The sequence below is a fragment of the Leptinotarsa decemlineata genome, unplaced genomic scaffold, assembly GCF_025532065.1.
Source record: "Leptinotarsa decemlineata unplaced genomic scaffold, Ldec_3_MD MMD2_tig00001064_RagTag_RagTag, whole genome shotgun sequence".
Classification (NCBI taxonomy): domain Eukaryota; kingdom Metazoa; phylum Arthropoda; class Insecta; order Coleoptera; family Chrysomelidae; genus Leptinotarsa; species Leptinotarsa decemlineata.
Genome location: NW_027412558.1, coordinates 6,545,933 through 6,565,940, shown reverse-complemented (window position 1 = coordinate 6,565,940; position 20,008 = coordinate 6,545,933). Strand labels below are relative to the sequence as shown.

The 20,008-nt window shown below is 33.7% G+C and overlaps 1 protein-coding gene across 3 annotated transcripts in view; it reads right to left on the bottom strand.

Annotated features, from left to right (window-relative positions):
* Positions 1-1,657: 1,657 nt before the first annotated feature.
* The window catches only part of LOC111501873 (uncharacterized), a 314,266-nt gene continuing 295,915 nt past the window's right edge, over positions 1,658-20,008 (bottom strand). For all 3 annotated transcript variants that reach the window (XM_023155791.2, XM_023155790.2, XM_074175575.1), the window contains one exon: positions 1,658-10,833. In XM_023155791.2, the coding sequence (XP_023011559.2) occupies positions 10,555-10,833 (279 nt within the window). In that variant the 3' untranslated portion in view covers positions 1,658-10,554. The remainder of the gene's footprint in view (positions 10,834-20,008) is intronic.

The window sequence follows — 20,008 nt, the reverse complement described above, 5'->3', positions numbered from 1 at the left end:
TATTACAAAGAAGTTTTTTTCTTAATTGGTACTTATTCATTTGGTACATTGTAACGGAGTAGTAAATATTTATTTAACAAGGCAATTTTTTATATTTCCAAATAAGCATTATGATATATGTCCAATGATTTGAAAGAAAATGATTATTGGACCCATATGATACTTTCAAAATTTATAAAGAGAAAGTCTTCGTAATGGACAGTTTAATTTACTCCTACATTATTCTATGGTTTAAAGCTCTTTTATTTAATTTATTTCATAAATATATCAAGATATCTTGAACATATCATTATTTAGAGTTTAGTTGAATTTTCAGTGAGACATTCAATTAATACATTACACAATATGAGTCATTGAGCTATACATTTTCCGGGAAATTTATTTAATTGACATGATAATATTTTTAAAATATCGATGTGAATTGTGTACAATAATGGTCCGAGTTTGTTTTCAGCTCTACCTGTATAATAATTGGACTTTTACAACGAGAACCCCTTTTCCAGGAAACCATTATATGTATTAATTATATAGCATGTTCAATTTGAAAGCAATCAAGGCACTACATTTCTGAATGAGACATATAAAAACTATAATCATATAGACAAGGTGTATATTGAAAAAAAATGAGTTATATCTAATAATAACCTCACGATTTCGGTCTATAAATAAAAAATCAAGGATTTCAAGTGAGATGATATTTTGAAGCATTCGTTTTATTTTAATAACTCTAAAATTATGATATGTAGTGAATATTATCCCATACAATTTGATTTTGAATTTCATTCTTGGATAATGTCTCTTTATCTCAGCTATACTATAAAAATTTAATAGTCTTTTTTTTACCGTGAGAAATTTCGAATGCATTTCTGAAAAATATGGCGAAACATTAAAAAAAGTTTTTGTAAGAACCAAGGTCTCATCGGTGGTGCTATATGTAAAGGTAATCTCATAAGTACCCAGCCTGAACTAGAGATAATAATAATAATAATAATGATAGATTTTATTGACCCAGACTACAAAATAGAACAATGAAATAAAATACAAACGTATATAGCAATCTGGCAAAAGGCAGAGTTTGTTCTTGACGGTAAGGTGAGTTACCGAAAAGACAAGCTCTTCCACTCAACCTGGAAACAAAAAAAAATCCAAAACTTTTCCCAGACCATACAGGGAAACTCAAAACTGTATCCAAGCTACAGAACATATTGTAGGAAAAAGAGAAGTTTTGAAACGAGGAATTGTAAGTTGATTTTCAGAACGGATATTCACATCGTGGATTTGTGACAATCTAAAGCAGTTTTTTATTTTTAAATTTGAGGAATATCTAAAGTTGCCATGTTTTCACGTGGTTATAATTTATACACCTTGATTTCAGAGTTTTTTTAATATAAAATGCCAAGCCTCTCTTTCCAAGTCTACCTCGGCGAAATAACTTAAGCCCTTGTAATTATATTGTTGAGTCCAATATATCAGCGCGGAGTTACGTTTCTGAGACAGTTATAACATCATATTTATTAAATACCAAATTTTCAAAACAAGTAAAGTTAGAAAAAATTGATCTGTCATTAATATAGCAAAATTTTATTGACATTGTGTATAAAATTCAGTTAACCGCTTTCACCAATGGTAGTTTTGTTCGGGCTGAAAGTAATCTTTCTTCGTTTTCGATTTCCTTCGTCTTTCCCGTTTGAAGTTTCGTCGCTACGTACAGAGGTAGTTTCTTCTTCTTCTTTTTTTCTGCCTCCTGCACAATCAGACTCTATTTTCGAGCTCTTCAAGATCTTGGACAGTGTAAGATACCTACACCTCCGATGATAAGTTCGTGATTTCTAATGGTGGCTTTAAGATTTTGTTCCCTTGCTCTTTTCAGGTGAACAGACTACTGCTCTCTATGTTTAGGACACAAATCATTTGCCAAACGATTTGGAAAAATCAGAGATTTCCTCAAGAAAGAAATGAACTCTATTATGATAGGAGGCTTTTCTGATTTTCCAGCAACAAATTTATTGTTAATATCAGCCTCAGAAAGGTTCAAGTCTAGTGCTTCGTCCAACTGCGACAATGTACTTTCAATCAAGGAATCCTTTTCTATATCGAGTCCAAAAACTGCAATGTTATTTTTTATTAATTTCCTTTTGTATCCAATGGTTTTGTCGTTTCAACTTTTCAACATCAGTAGCGGTAGCCTCAACTTTTAAGTTAATATCTGATATACTTTTTGATATTTGAATTTCCAGATACCTATTTAGTTTGAGTCTTCAACCGACTTTAAAGAAGGCGAATACCGTTTCGTCTGCAAAAGTGGTCATGTCATTGGTTTCTTGGGATGCGTTAGTGACCACCTTAAAAAAAAAAGAAAAACTATCAAAAGCGAGTATTATGCGAACTTACGGCAACCGTTGAGTGGAGAAATTAAGCAGAAACGACCGCAGATAGCTAAGAAAAAAGTGTTGTTTCATCAAGATAACGTACTACCTCACAAATCCATTATCGCAATAACCAAAAATAAACGAATTGAAGTTTGAATTGCTACCTAATGCACCCTATTCGCCAGATTTAGCCCCCTTGGATTATTTTTTATTTCGAAAGTTGAAAACATGGTTCAGTGGTTAAAGATTTTCCAACGATGAGGCAGTGATGTCGGTAGTTGATGGCTATTTTGAAGAGCAAGACAATTCTTATTATAAAATTCGAATTTATTGAACGTCCCTGGGAAAATTTTCGTTTTTCCTTTTTTTGGCCGAATACTTCTGGGATCACCCTCGTTACTACCGTTATATTTTTTCTTTTAAATACTATACTGTTCAGTTGTTGTACTCTTCAGTATTATAAGTTAATTTTGTGATTTATCCAGAATTTGCTATCTCCGTGCTAGCAATTACATATTGAAAGATGAGACCTCGCTAATTCTTAACTTGCACAAGTTTCGAGCAGAGAGGGTTGACATTCATATGAGCACGACAATGGGTTGAATTTATTCATTTTTAATCCACCTTTAAAGAGTCACTGAAATGAAACTATTATATCTACAATCATTTTTATCTTTTAACCCCCAAATGTAAACTCTGACGACTCACATGTTGTGCAAAGAAATGTTTTTTCGGTATTTCCTCAGAATTGAAATAAAAACTGAATATTTGTGATAGTTAACTGAGAAACAGTATAACAATATTAGATAGGATGGGGGTCTCAAATATTTTTTTGTATATCTAAATTATCCGTCATATAATATACAATCTTTCAACAGACCAACGGAAAAAATGAATTTGTGAATTTCGATAAACTTATAGCCTTAAGAACAATAAGAAACTAACAAAAGAAGTGTTTTTGAATGTTTCATGACAATTTAAAGCTCTTCTTCACTTTGTATTTACAAAAGTTCATATTGGTCCCACTCCAAAAATTTTGAAAATGATCAGTTTCCCTGATCCATTTTCGATAAAATAATTTCTGATCGTTATCCATGATATGCTTGACGTATAATCAAAAACACTTCAAATTCAATAATGATTACATTTGAGGATTCAGTTGGTAACTGTAGTTGAGTGGACTTTGAGACGTTTGTTGTATCACACTTTCTGTGATTCGAGTACATATCGAGAGAGAATAATAATGGTGATTATGAATGCAAATTGCTTTCAAAACACTATAGTTATATTTTACCTTTTTTGGATTTAACGTTTCAATATGAAAAATAAGTTAATCCAAATCAATGAAGATGTAGGAAAGCATAATGAGTGCAACTGCAATTGATAATGGCCTTCTTGAACGATATGAAATCGCTTACAGAAACTTTATGGAGTGGAAAATGAAAGCCAAGGTAAATTCTTGTTCCGAAAATACCTTGTTAGTTGGTCTCAGTACTCGATGCTGAGATGTACCTTACATATAAAAAACTGTATTGATATATCAAAATACGTAAAACTACGTGCATTTTTGAAACGCAAATCTGAAAAATATGCTCCAAAACAGTCAAAAACATTAACTTCTGTACAAATTCAACAATTTTCAAAAGATGCACCTTATGAAAAGTATTTGCTGATAAACGTATGAATTGAAAATTTTCAAATTGTTATTGAAAAATGAATGTTTGGTTTTGATTTCAGGCTGCTTTAGCTATTGGTCTTACAGGGGCATGCCGTTGTGATGAACTTCGAAAATGAAAAATTGATGACATGGAAGATCTTAATTCGGTCCCTTTAATAAAATTACTGAAACCAAGGTTCCTAGAAATTTCACAGCCACAGGTGAATTCTACCAAATTTACAAAACATACGCGAAGCTTCGACCAAATGAAACACGTTTTTTTCTGAATTACAAAAATAGCAAATGTACGAAACACCGTGTGGGGATAAATAAATTTGGCACCATGGCGAAAGAAATATCAAAATTTTTGCAATTACCGAACCCTGAATTATATACTGGCCACTGTTTCCGAAGGTTATCTGCGACTATTTTAGTTAATGAAGGAACAGATCTTCTAACTTTGAAAACGCCATGGGGGTTTGAAATCTAGCAATGTTGCTGAATGTTATATCGAAAACTCCATAGCTAACAAAAAGAAAATTTCAAAAAGTATAGTGGAATCCATTCAGTCAACAAACTTCTGTGCTCGTGAGAAATTGTCGTTTTTCTCACTTGTACAATATACTATTTCTCTATTCAGTTTGTATTTCAAATATTCCTTATAGAATTGAATCAGGTATCATTCACAGGATTCTTACACAATATACTGGATTGAAAGTAACTGCTAGACATTCGATATTTCGGCATAAGACACTTGCCTTATCGCCTCATGTCATCGATTATAATACGTATTATTATTATTGAATCCCAGTCATAGAAATCTTGTTTAAATTGAAAGGGGAAGGGGTATACTTTTAAGAGAAAATAATTTTTTGGGAAGGAGAAGTTTTGGTTTTCTACTTCACCATCTTCATCCAAAAAAAATGTGGGAATCTTCCAAAGACAATCAGTTTAAAAAATTCAACTATATTATTTCAAAGTAAGCTAGTCTCGCTAAAAGCTTGATTGAAAATGTTTTTTTCACTGTTAGCTAGCTTAATTGTGTGTACTCTATATGAGCCCCACGTCTGAAGTCTCAACTTCAGTTACCACTCATTTGTTAGAATAACGTGAAATGAAAAATTTTAAACTTGTTTTGGTAAGATACTTGATAGTTGATAAATTCTCGCACGTCTACACTACTTCTTAAAATTCATATAATTCCCGAGATATTTGGTAATGAAAAAATACATACCTACTTGCTAGTTAGTTCACGAGATACATAAGTAAGCGGTCCCGCACTTTAGAATCGCACACGTTGGCACCATTTTTAGTGTTTGTAATATCTATTCACCCTTTATTGCTTGAAATATTTACAGAGGAGACGGAAAATGCTAGAAGAAACTAAGGAAATGAATGATATTCAAAATAGATCTTGAGTCTTGGCACATTGTTCGTTCCATATCTACTGATTTAATTTCGAAATTCCATTTTGTCCTCATTGTGATAGAAATTTTAATTACACTGTTACATAAATAAAACTGTGTAATGGAGGAAAATGATAAAATATCATTCATTTGTTTTTGTTTCTTCCCGGTGAATAGTGTCGCTGAAAAGTTTTAAAAATAAATAATAATAAAACGGAAATACAGCAGTATTTAAGATCTTGCCTTTGATGGAAGTCAGATTTTATATCGAAAAACACCATACAATCAACTTTTTTTCCAAGTCGAATAAAGGTCAAATGAAGATACTGTCTTTCTTCAGGGTGATGAGAGTGTACTCTTTAAGGGAGAGTTGAATAGAGAGGATGAGGAAAGAGAGGGTGAAGGGGAGAGAGGGGTAAGAAGAGAAGGGGAGGGAAGGAGGTGGAGGAAGAGGTGAAAGAAGAAGGGGGAGAGTCGGAGATAGACAGAGAGGGGGATATGGAGGGAGAAGAGCTGAGAAGGACGAGAAGAAAGGGAGACAGAAGAAGAAAGGGAGAGAAGAAGGGAGGGAGAAGTGGAGAGAGGGATGGAAAGAAAGAGAGACAGAGGGAAAAAGAGAGAGAAGGAGGGGATAAAAGAGGAGAGAGGGATGGGAAGAAAGAGAGAGAGGGAGAAAGAGAAAAAAGAGAGTGGGAGAAAAAGAAAGGAGATAAAGAGTCATATTTACAAATCACAAATTTATCGAAGCTATCATAGTCATTGAGGCATTCAAATTGCTATCCAATATATGAACGTAGTTACATGAATATCAAATTTTTGAAAAACCGAAATTAAAAATGTAATATATAGACTTTTTCATAGAGAACTTCATGATGAACAAAAAATAGATAACTCCAATTGTCGTACTATTGAAAGTTTGGAAAATACTGAAAAAATATCTTTTATCAGTTTATTACTGCAATATCTGGGATACTCAGATTTGGCCGGATTTTTTAGGGGATTCACTTGTTGTATTTTGAGATTGTTGACCTTCATTTATTGTGTTTTTATCACAATGTCCTGAACTGAAGATTTTTCTCTACTTTCAACTATATATTATTTGTTTTATGAAAAAATATACAGTGTGTCCCGTCGTGCTTTCTTCAGAAATTTCAGATAAAAAACTGATCTTATTAGTAGGTAGATGTTTTGTATGGAAAAGTTGGTTGTGAATGCATTGGTGTTTTTCAAATATTGTCCAATATACACAGTAATAATTGGTGTGTTTTCAATATTTGGATTCCACCAGGAAATTACTCCAGAAAAATATGAGATTGCGTGGGTATGTATATATCGAGCGGTTCAGAATTTATGCCAAAAGTAACGTCAAATAGTCAATCTATTTTACAGTTCCCATTTTCATGGAAAACTCAATTGAAGGGTTTGATACATTTCGAAGACAAATATGTATATTTTGTGAATTTGTTTTTTTCATTAATGAATAATAACTTCAAATGGGTCATTATATATTTTATTCAAGATGTAGTTTATCGTTGAAAACATCTTTATTAAAATGGAGTTGTATAGAAAATAGTTTTTAGAAAGTAATTATTTTCAACAATCAACTTTTTGAGTAAAACTTGGAAGAACAGAGGAATTCATTTTGAAAATTAAACAAAGAAATTATTGAAAATTCTCATATGGAAGTGATTCACAAAATAGTTCACATCATCAAATGGCTCCATTCGGAAAAAATAGTACTGAAATATTTCGGGTTCAGGTTAGCTTTTTTTCTCAGGAGAATCTATAATAAACAAAATAAAAGATAACATGAGAAAAAAATATTATCAAATATCGATTTATTTTTCGGATCTGAGAAACTAAACTATTGAAAAATCTCCCGAAAATGCTCAAAATTTGTTCCATATTTTTGATATTATAACTCACTAGATTCGCTAGGTATATAGTCATACAATAAACTCAGTATTTTTAGGTTGTCACGGAGGAATGAAAATGTAAAATAAATGTCAAGGTGTTCAGTTTGTAAAAATAAAACAATATCTGTGTGAGAAACAAATTTGGCCCAATTACATTCGATGATGAGAATACTTGATCAGCTTATTGACATTATTCCTGAAAAAATCTTTGAACTAGTACACACTCATACAGTTTTTATTTCTTCAAGGTGATTTTCTGACGGAGTCCTATAATGGAAAGTAATATATCTCATTTCATTTCGAAAAATTCATGTTTGCTGTATATTGGATAATCTAAACACTCAATACGTCAATATATGAAAAAGAATGCAAACTGTCACGGCCGGAGAAACTGTGTGGAAGCTATTTTCCAGGTTTTCAAACCGTGGTCTGCAGGTTTTATGCCTGACGTTTCGTCTACAACTGCGGTATACATTAACAAAGGCGATGTGATAACGGTCGCAGTGCCCGCATTGATGCTCTCGTTGTTACGAGCGTATTTACTACGATGATAGTATTTGACTCTGGTTTCATATTATTATTAGCGAGCGTGGCTTGGTTCCTCTCCATTGGATTACCTGGCCTTATTCGTGTACCTCTAAGCACAGGTAGCCAGACTTTATTGATGTTCATTGCTTCTTCTTTTCTATCTATCTAGCAATAGATTCTCGAAAGATCCCAATTTATTTTACAGTCATTCCGATTATATCACTGGTTTCGAAAATACTGGTAACGGAAAAAAAAATGAAGCCGGCAGAAGTATCCACCACTTTAATGGTAAGAGGTTTATTTTCAAATTGAAAACAACCATTAGCTTACTATTTTTATAATATCTACTACCTGTTCTGGTAAAAATTTAAAGGAAGTCATTTTTGAGGCAATTACAAAATTAAAAGAGATTGAGATTTAATCAATGATTATGGACATACAGGATTGCTTACTTTTGCGATTTTGTTAGACACGTCACGTAGTCTCGTGACGTAACAGTTGTGACTCTGGTTTGATTCGGTAATGCACTTTTAAATTAAAATAAACAAATTTCAGGTAAATCCCTTATTAAAATATTATTTTTATATAGCATGAAATACTTAATATAAATGGATTAATACTAAGTAAAAATTTTTCTTTTGTGGATGATAGGGCGAGCTATTTTGCTCTTTTCAAAAGTAGGAGGTGTCATCAGTTTTTTATTATTTTCGTGAAAACTGTAACTCCCACAAATATTTTGTAATGAACTTTGTTTTAGATAATAATATTATCTAAAAAAATTTTTCATAACTTTTTGTTCCATCTTTTATAATAACTGCCTAATAATCAAAAATATATATAAGTAATAAATTGTTTATAGTTGTAACAACTTTTTCATTTATCTGTCAGAAAATATATGATACGGTTTTTATTTTTTATTGATAAATCTACAATTTAATATATTATAATACTACATTGGAGCACTAAATATATTTGAGTTATTTTTTTTGCATGAATGAAGAAAAATAAATTTAAAGGACTAATGTATTACTTTATTTAATTTTCGACTTTTTTATATTATTAGAATTGTTTAAATTTTTTTAAATGTCCTATTTTCGTCAGCCTTCAAGTTATAATATTTCATTCTGATAATTGTTATCTGTTTGCAAAATTCAAAAATAATATTGAAAGGGAAATCTTCTCTTTTTGCAGTTTTTTTTTCAATTTACGACGCAAAGGTAAACCTATAAAAAACCATATTCATTTTAAGTAGTGATCTAATAGAATAAGTTTTTACCTAACAATTCATTTTCAAGGTCTCGTTCATAATCATTTTCTGAAAAATGTTTAGAACAAACAAATCAACTGATTGCTTTTGCAAGTTGACACTGCACAAATACGACCAGATATTTTAATTAAAAATTACAAGGTTATTTAATGGTTAGACAATTATTACTATTACTTACAAAGATGTAAATATTTCCAATTTTTAAATTAATTTAATTTAAAAATGTTTAAAAAACAAAAAAAGTTCCACAATGGCGAAAAACAAACCTCAAAACGGAAGAAAATAACAGAGTCTTATATGGCGTCTACTCGTTACACCAGTTTAAAAAATGTCCATAAGCACAAAAAAAAATACGACTTTTGCAATAACAAACTCAATATTTCAGAAACCTAATTGGTATAGTTAAAAAAAAATTCAATCAAAATATACAAATACAATGTAATACTGTCTGAAAATAATCCTCAAAAAATGTTAAAATAACACACAGTCTCATGGCAGCTACTAAAAGTGTCACCAGTGTTACGTCACATCTGCTCGGCAATTGTTTAACGTGGCGATATATGTAAGTAAGCAATCCTGTATGTCCATAATCGTTGGGATCTAATAACATCCAATTGAAAAATATCTCAAATATTTCTTCCGATAATCAATTTTTTTATGTAAATGAGAAATATGCTAATGAAATATAATTTTGGGATAAAACTATTACATGAGATTACATGATTAAATTTTATACCGAAGAAAAAAGTATCAAAATTCGTGGGGCTCCAAAACTAACATATTATCATGTTTTTCCCACTAACTCCAAGAAAATGAAAGTTGAATTTGCAACCCAGTTATTCAGTGCCACCGTTTCGACAGCCTTAAAAATGTATACCACAAAATCTTCTTTAATATCCTTAAATTTCATTTTTATATAAGCGTACACTTATGGTAAAAGAACGAAATTGGCTCCGCACTTCATTTCGAGGTCACCCAGAATTTTGTGGCTTTATGAATGAAAGTAGTGGAAGTGGACGTACTGGTTGATTTTTACTGTGCTTCGACCGATACCATATCTTCTTTGTTGATATATAACGCAGTTGTAGACGAAATGTCAGGCATTAAAACCTGCCGATCACAGCAAAAAATCCGAAAAATAGTTTTCACAGATATATTAAACTTTTATACGAAACATTTATTCAATATTACACTTCTTTATCTCGAACTAACGAAGCTCGATATGACACACACTGTATATAATTGAGTGATTACAATAGTTCCCCTCAGAAAAATATCATTCCTCATTCATTCCATGATTATAATTCGAGAAAATTTCCTTGTCGATATTGTTAGAACTTTTCAGCGACTTCGTAAAGTGTAATCTTTATGAAACAACCTAGAAGAAAACCAGTAAAAAATCCAATAAAAATCACTCAATCAGCATCAGCTGTTCAGATTCATCGGCGTCCACCTCCACCTCTTTTTCTTCATCTTCCGGTGGAGAAGGTCCGGATATAGAGAGCTGGGGAAGTCCAAAGTGTTTCTCCTCCAAGGAGATGTTGTCCACGCTTCTGGCTTTCCTGCAGAGTCTGGAAACGGATCCGTGTCTCCGGAAAAACTCCTTGGGGTCCAGTCCAGGCCCGCTGTTCGATACGAAGATGGCGGAGTTCATGCGAGGCCTTGGTTTTCGAGGAGGTACTGCATGAATCTACAAAAATAGTGGATTGATTAGTTTTGAAAGATTTGGTGGAGATTATGATTCATTCTCAATTCTTTGTGGTTTCATTTTTTCAACACGCTTTTATTAGCTTCACCTGTATGTATGTATGTTTGTTTGTTTGTAACTCTCAAGCTCGAGATCTGTATTCGACAGAATTATCGACATTATTGCTTGATCTATTCGCGGGCAGATGGCGCTGTACGTAACCTCTTTGATATATCGACATTATTGCTTGATCTCACTTTACATGTATTTCTTCATTTGAAAAAAGTATTTTTTTTATTAACACGTGCGCCTGCTGCCTTATTTGTAACCCTCCTTTGCGCGCCTGCTGCCTTGGGCTTGGTAGCTGATTTTCAGGCCCCCTTTCCGGAATCGGAAAATATCAATGGTCATTTTTCTAAACAATATACGGCTGATGGATCCCAAAGTTTAGATGAAATAAATATAGTTTAAAACACGCTTTTGAAGAAAATCGAATTGAAAAGTTGAAAATATTTTTTTAAAAATAAGCTTAAAACAATAACGAACGGAAAATACTAGTAAAAGCGTGGGCGCTTTGTGCCATATTTTTTGTACATCAAGCACCCGTCGGTTTTTATTGTTTCAAGCTTATTTAAAAAAATATTTTTATTTTTCACTTCGATATTCTTTAAAAGCGTATTTTTTATTTTTTTCAAACTATATTGTATTTTTGTTTAATACCAATTTTGATATTATTATTGGTTTTCCTGATAATTTCCTTGTGATGTTACTATAGTGACAATTGTATGAAATTTTGAACAAATTTAACAGCAACAGAATATTTTTCCACAAAAAGTTAAAGTTTAAACTTCTCAAATTGCTCTCGATAATGATAATTTATGAAATATTTGAAACATTTTTGTTAGTGTCTAATACATACAAGATTGAAACTCGGTAGAATGATCAGTAATACCTAAAAATGAGAAAAATTGACTATCATTCGTATCTGTTTAAATATGTAATGAAACTTTCCACAAAAAGTTAGGCAAGTTTTTTTTTGATATTTACAATGAATTCTCTCTTTATATTTTATTTCAGTTCATTCAACGAAAGAAAAAACACTTAATTATTCATTATTCATTGAAAATTTGGATGAAAATAATATGTCTTTCTGGAATGAAAAAAGAGGAACACTGGTTCAGGAGAAAATTCAAAGAAGCCGCGTATATGTCGTCCAAGAACGCATTTAGCCAAGCTAGCGTAGAGATACGTAACATATGGAAACCTCTAATCAAGCGGAAAACAACCACCTCCCGCCAAACGGTCATCTCCCGCTAAAACCATTGAAGCGGTGAGAGAAAAGAGGGGATAGGTGAGGATGATACTACTGATGAAGAGACAAATTCATCCAGTTGAATAATTTTGATTAAAATTCCTTTTGATTTTACATAAAATAAAAATTATCAATGAAGAAATAATTACGTCTCTTTTCATATAATGCTTGAGTGCGCTGTGAAAAATTCAATGAAATTTTTTTTATATTACACATATTATCTGCATTTTTCCCGTTAAACTGCAAAACTTGTGCATTTCACTCGTTATTATAAAAAAGTTTTCCTAAGTATGATATAGCATTTGCGATCAACAAGATGTTGGTTCTTAATACGACCCTCGCCAATTCTTGGGATTTTCAATATCACGTGCGTAGGGCATGTCAATGTTTTTATCCACTCTATCTTGGATTTGAATTTGCTTTAGGCTTGGAAAAAAAATCAATATTCGATAAACCTTCTTCTTATCGACTAATTTTTGACCACCATATTTTCAATGCAGGAATACGAGTTTTGGCGTCTCCAGGCTCGACTGTGAGCAAACAATTCTTGTGATATAAAAACGAATTTTTGTTCGAAAACACGACAAATTATCATTTCATCAAGCTCCCTCTCATGCATTGTGTAAGCGAAGTTCCGGTGGGAATATCATTCCTGTGTACTGAAAACAAATGCACGAAACATGGAAAATGGTATTGTTTTTGTGTCTTCCAACAAATACGATCTCACTCTTACGATATTATCGTTTTTTTTCGGCATTTTTCATTTGATCAGACTTCCAATACGCTACTGATTTCGATGTTTCAGGAATGACAATGCGGTTGATATAGTCGATATGAAAATGTCGTTAAGATTTATATAAGAACCTCTGTAGATTTACCAAATAAATTTTCATGGTGCAATATTTTATCGAATTGAGAATGAAAAATATCTCCTTAGAATAACGAAAATATCATCTATATTCTATTTGAACACTCAAAATTGGTCGAAACGTGTGAAGTAATATAGCAGTGACACAAAAGCTCATAGAACGTATATTAACAAATACCTCACATATTTATTTGACGACACAAAGGCATTTATAGGAGTGGATTCATAAAGTTTCGATATTGAATGCCAGTATTTAGGATAATAGAAATGATACCATTCAAAAAACCTCTATGAGTCCACCCATATCGATAACAATACAAATATGGGCTACCAAAATCAACACTTAACTCACAAGAAGACAAAATTCATGTTTTCATTTCCCAAGTCTGGATACGGTCTATTTGAAACCAATTAGCTTATAGTGTGAAAAATACTGAATACAGAGTGTTACCCTAAAATTATCACTTACTGCCAGGGAACAATTTCATTAAAAAATGCAAAGTAATAGGGTGTCAACCAAAATTCCCAAACATCACTACGAAATGAATAATTTGTATCACACCCAAAAACGTAGAAATATATCTGAATCATAAACTTTTGAAATTCTGATATCACGTTATGTTCGAATCATCCCAAAGAATAGTGTTACGATTTCCCCGTGGGTTGACCAGTAACTTACTACACTGTACAATAATACAGATCGCTCTGTACCGTACTGTCCACGAAACTTGACTTCCCGATCTGGGTGTGGGTCGTGTTTATATATGGTAAATGAATTATCTCGAAGCCGATCGGGAATTCGGCAGAAGTCTATCGAAACGGCGCGAAAACTAGAACAACCGTGAAATGTCAGCCGGGCTGAGCTTGATTTTGGCCACGTCACAATTGATTTACGAATTCACGATGGCCAGTGGTGGTCGGCGTTATCTTTTTTTAGGGGATGATTCACAACAATAGATACATCACAATGAAACGAAAAAAAATCAAAATATTTTATTCGCACCTGCTAAATAGCAGCCATGCTAAGGATGGATGTACACATCAATTACTGTTATATTGAACAAAATATAATAAAGAACAGACAGACACGTATAACTTTCAGACAACAAGTAAATCAAAAATAATCATTCAGGAATTCACTGATGGAGTAATAGGCTTCTGCACACAGAAATGTTTTTAATTCTTTTTTAAATTTTTGATGGTCCAGTTTTTTGAGATGTTGTGGGAGTTTATTAAATATCCTTATACCTGCGTAGTCTGAAGATCTTTCAAATGTCTTCACATTATGCTTTGTAACTGAAAGGGCATCCGCGATTCTTGTAGGATACGAATGGTAATCCGAGTTTTTTGTGAACTTATTAATATGTTGCTCTACATATATTGATAATTTATATAGATAAATACAGGGAAATGTTAGAATATTGTACTTTGAAAAAGCGGCTTTACAGCTGTTTCTATTTTTTATATTAAAAATGAGACGGATAATTCGCTTTTGACATATGAACGCTCTTCCAGAAATTACACAATCCCCAATAAAATAACATTATATGCCATGTGGGGTTAAATCAATGCATAGTAAGTATCAATAAGAGCCATCTGATTCACCGTAGACTTCAGTTTTAAAATTGCATATAATCCTGAGCTTAATTTCTTCCAAACATGCTGCAGTTGGTCACTCCATGTTAAACACTGATCTAGATAGGCCCCTAGAAATTTCGTATTGATACTAGTTGATACAACATCAACAGTTATGTTATTGTGAATGTCTCGGCGTTTGAAATTGACACATACGGTTTTATTCAAGTTTAAGATGAGGTTATTTCTATTACACCAGTTTTCAACTGAATATATAATGGGTGTAATATCATTTTGAAATAAATGAATACAAATTTGTACGGTTAGGAAAACGAAAACAATAAGGTTAATATTCAGTATACTAATATTTTAATAGAATGTTAGAGGACATCATCAAAACTGGATACTATTTATCTTCCATGCCGTAATTTTTTTTCAATTAAATTCGTCAGTATTATCTTAGTGACGAATGAAGATTTATTTTTAACATTATAATAATTAGTTCATTCAACAAATTTTATACCGTTCGAAACTATGGAACCTATAGAATATACCTGGTGTAACTATTCGATTGGCAAGTAAACACAAGTAATTCTATATTCTATTTCATCAGTTCGGACTTCCTTTGTCTAATATAATATAAATTGATTTGAAATCCCTGAAAGAATCTGTGAAAAATTAGAAAGAATAACCAAAAAATAACAATTTCATTGAACAAAAAACTGAAATTACAAAGGAATAACATACAAGCAACAACCAAGAAAGTAAAAAAAAACTGAAATATCAATACAAGCTGAAAAATTAAAAGATTCCAAACCTAGTTACGTCACGACGTTTCGATTGTTAGTATCCATAATCGTGTTCGGGTGATAACTGGACTTATTCCTTCAAGATCTGACTATTTATAGGTCATTCGAGTGCTTTCACCTATCCCTCTTCACTCTCTCCGCTTCATTGGTTTTCGGCTTGATTAGAGGTTTCCATATATTACGTATCTCTACGCTTGATTGGCTAAATACGTTGTTGGACAACATATACGCGGCTTCTTTGAATTTTCTCCTAAACCAGTGTTCCTCCTTGTGGATGATTTCAGGTTGAGCCCACTTGATGTTATGTTGATGAGTCCAAACATACTCTGCTCTTCCGGATTTGCTGGTTTCTCCTCGCTGTGTGTGTTTCTCGTGCTCGGCAATGCGAACTTTCAATAACCTCTTAGTTTCACCGATTTATGATTCTCCGCACTCACAGGGTATCCGGTAAATGCAATTCTTGGAATCGCAGTCCACGTTTGGTGGCCTGGTTTTCATGAGGCTGCTACGGATACTGTTCCCAGATCTGAAGCAGGTCCTGATGTTATACTTGGACCCAATCCTTCTTATTTTTTCCGATACTCCTTTGATGTAGGGAAGTACAAGTACTGGTTGTGGAGGCTTCTCTTCCATGTCTTGCTGTCTTCTAGCTAAAGCCTGTTCTACCATCACTCTGGAGTAACCATTCCGCTGGAGGTCATTTGTGATGATGCCTAGTTCCTTTCCGATACCTTCCTTTGTATTACAGATCCCGAAAGCACGGTCTAGTAGAGTCTTGACGATTCCTCTCTTAGTCGATTGATGGTGGTTGGATTTCTGGTTCAGATACTGTCCTGTGTTAGTGTGTTTTCGATATACAGATGTTTCCCATGTAGTCTCGGTCCTCTTCACCAATACGTCTAAGAAAGGCAATTCGTTATGGACTTACTTCTCCATTGTGGAAGTGATGTAAGGACTTACGTTATTGATGTGCTTCAGGAAAGTGTCTAGTTCTGCATTCCCATGGTTTCACATTATGAAGGTGTCGTCTATATCCGTATTATAAACCCATCTCTTTAATAAACAATCTGATATCAAAATGAGCGCTGATTCTCTGCGAACACCACGATATAGAATTGTCTGCGAAAAATAATCTGAAAGACAATTGACGATGAGCGATAAAGAGGTCCGAGCGAACTGTCCGTATGATAGAAAAGGACGCAGCCCAACTGTTACAGCAGATTTTTGTACTATACGGTCAAGCGTCAATAACTCAGTATCTGAGTGAAAACTGGCATACCTAACAATTGTTGATATATTTTTTTCTAGTAAATTGAGTAATTGAAATATATAATTGGATATTTCTCATTAATTGCATTGAAAACTTGGTTACTTTGAAACAAGTTTGAACCCTTCTTCAAAATCCAAATTAAATTAACACCTGTTGCGGTAGATACCATCACAGACCTGTTGAGTATGTTTTTTTTCGAAAGTTTGTGCAACGTCAGAGCTCCCCTTGATGTTTAACAAAACAACATGAACATAAATAACCTGTGATGTGACCCGGAAGAAAATGAATATTTCATGTGACAGCTCTGAACGGAAATTAACCAATCGATATACACCCAGTGTTTTAATTCGAAAACAAACATTGGGCTAATGATTACGAAACGGCGACGAAATAACCTCATGGAAAGGTGAATAGGATGTGAATGAGTTGCTTTCAATGACGAGCTCAGGTTCAATTGAGACACATTGTTGTCCCGAGTCGATTTAAATCAATTAGGATCTAATTTATTGCTGTCGAAATGAAGGCGTGTATAGAGAAGAGATATTGTCTTCTTGACCCTGGAGAATTGGATACAGAATTTCCAAGGAATTCTGGGAAAAGGATGGAATCGATAGGATGGATAGAAGTGAAATCGACCTCACAAAAGTCACCGTTGGAAAGATCTGATTGAAAAACGTGAAAACTGGTCTCGCTATCTCATTGTTGTGCTTCTAGCAATAAGCATACTTTACTCATTCCCAGACATTCTACAGCAATGTATACTCGTAGCTTCTCCATACGAGATTGGGTTTGAAAGCAGTTCTTACAGCTGAACCCTGCCTGTTTATCATTTATATGAATTTTCTATTTTTCTTCAACTAAATGTTTTTGTTGAAATGATGAATAAAGTCATAACCTTAGGTTCAGCATATTTGTTTTACTGAAAATTTTATTGACTTTCAATAATTTTATGAATCTCTAATTTTGAGTTTCATTATCTAACTCTGCAAAAAATATTGGGAACTGTTTTTTTTGCGTAATTCTTATATTTTTGTGTATGCCGAGTCGGAAAATGACTTTAATTTTGTCATAGAACTTCACGTTTTCGGACAATGTAGGTATTTATGTTGAAGTTATTATTTTAAAGTAAGGTATAGAATGGGGGAGGCCAGGGTGGGCTAATTCAGACTGGAAAATTCACCGAACTACTAAAGATCGGACCGAACAGAATTTTCGAAACAAGTGGAGAAACACATATTGAATATGTGCACGGACTACATGACACCGAAGTACACCTTCAACACAAACTTCACGGCCAAAATCAAAAGCCGTGAAGAGTGGAAGACCATTAGTCATCCCGAAAACATGTTTGGAAAAAACACCTGGTATACAGATGCATCGAAGACCAAACATGGAACGGGAGCTGGAATATATATAAACTACAGCTATCCGCTAGGACTATACACATCTGTCTTTCAGGCGAAGGTGTATGCTATCTTGCAGTGTGCAAGGCTTATTGAATTGAGATTGATTGAAATGAGCGGATTAATATTTTTACAGACAGTAAGAGAGCACTAGGGGCTCTGACAAACCCGAAGGTGATATCAAAACTGCTCTGGGAATGTCATGAAGAACTGAATGAACTCGCAAACAGGAACATATCAACTTTTTACTGGGTGCCAGGGCATTCAGAAATCACAGGTGATGATAAAGCTAATGAATGCGCTAGACGCGGATCATCAACTTCATATATAGGTCCTGAACCAGCTCTGGGGGTGGTACCAAAATCATTGGTACGAAACCAGATTAGGACATGGACCAATACGAAGCACACAGTGTACTGGACAAAAGTACCTGGCAACAAACACAGTAGAACCTTCATTAGAGAACCGTCCGAGAAAAGAACCGAAGAACTACTTCAATATAGTAGGGATCGACTCAGAATAATTACAGGGTTACTAACCAGTCACTGTCCGCTTAGAGGACAACTGAATAAAATGGGGCTGTACAACGGAGACCTCAACTGCAGATTATGCAATGAAGGGATAGAAACAGCTCTACACATCTTCACATCTTATGCGAATGTGAGGCACTAAATCACAGGAGGCAGGCAATATATGGACGTACAAAATTACGCTCAGAAGAATATAACGAACATCCAACACGGAACCTGTACAAACCAGTACAGGGAACGAGACTGATGGAATGGGTGTTATGAGAAGATGGGAGAATGAACGCAATGAGCCCAAGAGGCTGCAGTGTTTTCTAGAGACTTGGACTAAATGGACAAGTCAGGCAGCTCCCAAGGTACACAAAAAAAGAAGAAAATACTGAACATTCTTTTTATATATTTGCGTAACAAAACTCATTTCATTATCTGAAATACATTCAGTAGTGAGTATTGAATACATTTATTTTTTCCAGTAAAACTTTTGGTACATTTTCGTTTGTAGGAAGCATCTAGAAGGTCACTCTGAAGCATCCAACAATAGTCTGCCATCATTGAGACGCCCCATATTCCCGGTTTTTTCCATCTTCTCAATATCATAGGTGGAATCGTTCTCCTTGTTTTTCATCTCCTAAATTTTCTGGAAAGTGTTCGTGGTGAGAACGAAAAAAATTGTACTTTTGAACTCATGAGGCAACCTGAAGTTTGAAATGCTTTCAACATTCTTTGGAGGCAATCCATCCTTCTCGTTGATGATCTGCAGATACCTGGAAACCTCGATATTGAGTATTCGAAGCAATTTTCATTTCTTGAAAGTGATTCTACAAATTGCTTCATCAATCCCAATAGTTCGTATCTCTTCTTCTTATATTTTGTTTCAGAAACTGGGTGACTGGATTATTCCTCCGATAGATGACTACTTAAAGGTCATTCGAACGCTTTTATTCATCCCCTCTTTCCTCTTTACGCTTCAACAGTTTAGCGGGAGTTGACCGTTTTCCTGCATGATTAAATGTTTACATTTGTTGCGTATCGTTACGCAAGCTTGGCTGAATGCGTCGTTGGACAACATTTATGCATCTACTTTGAACTTTCTTTCGAACCAGTTTTCTTTCCTGTAGATGATTTCAGCTTGGGACCACTTGATATTATGTTGCTGAGTCCAAACATGCTCTGTTATTCTCGATTTACTGGTTTCTTCCCGCTATGTATTTCTCTTATGCTCGGCAATGTGGACTTTCAATGGCCTCTTAATTTCACCGATATATGATTTGCCGCACTCACAGAGTATCCGGTAAAAGCAATTCTATGAATCGTAGTTTGCGTTTGGTCTCCTGATTTTCGTGAGGCTGCTACAGATGGTGTTTCCGGATCTGAAGCAGGTTCTCATGTTGTACTCGAACCCAAATACTTTTAT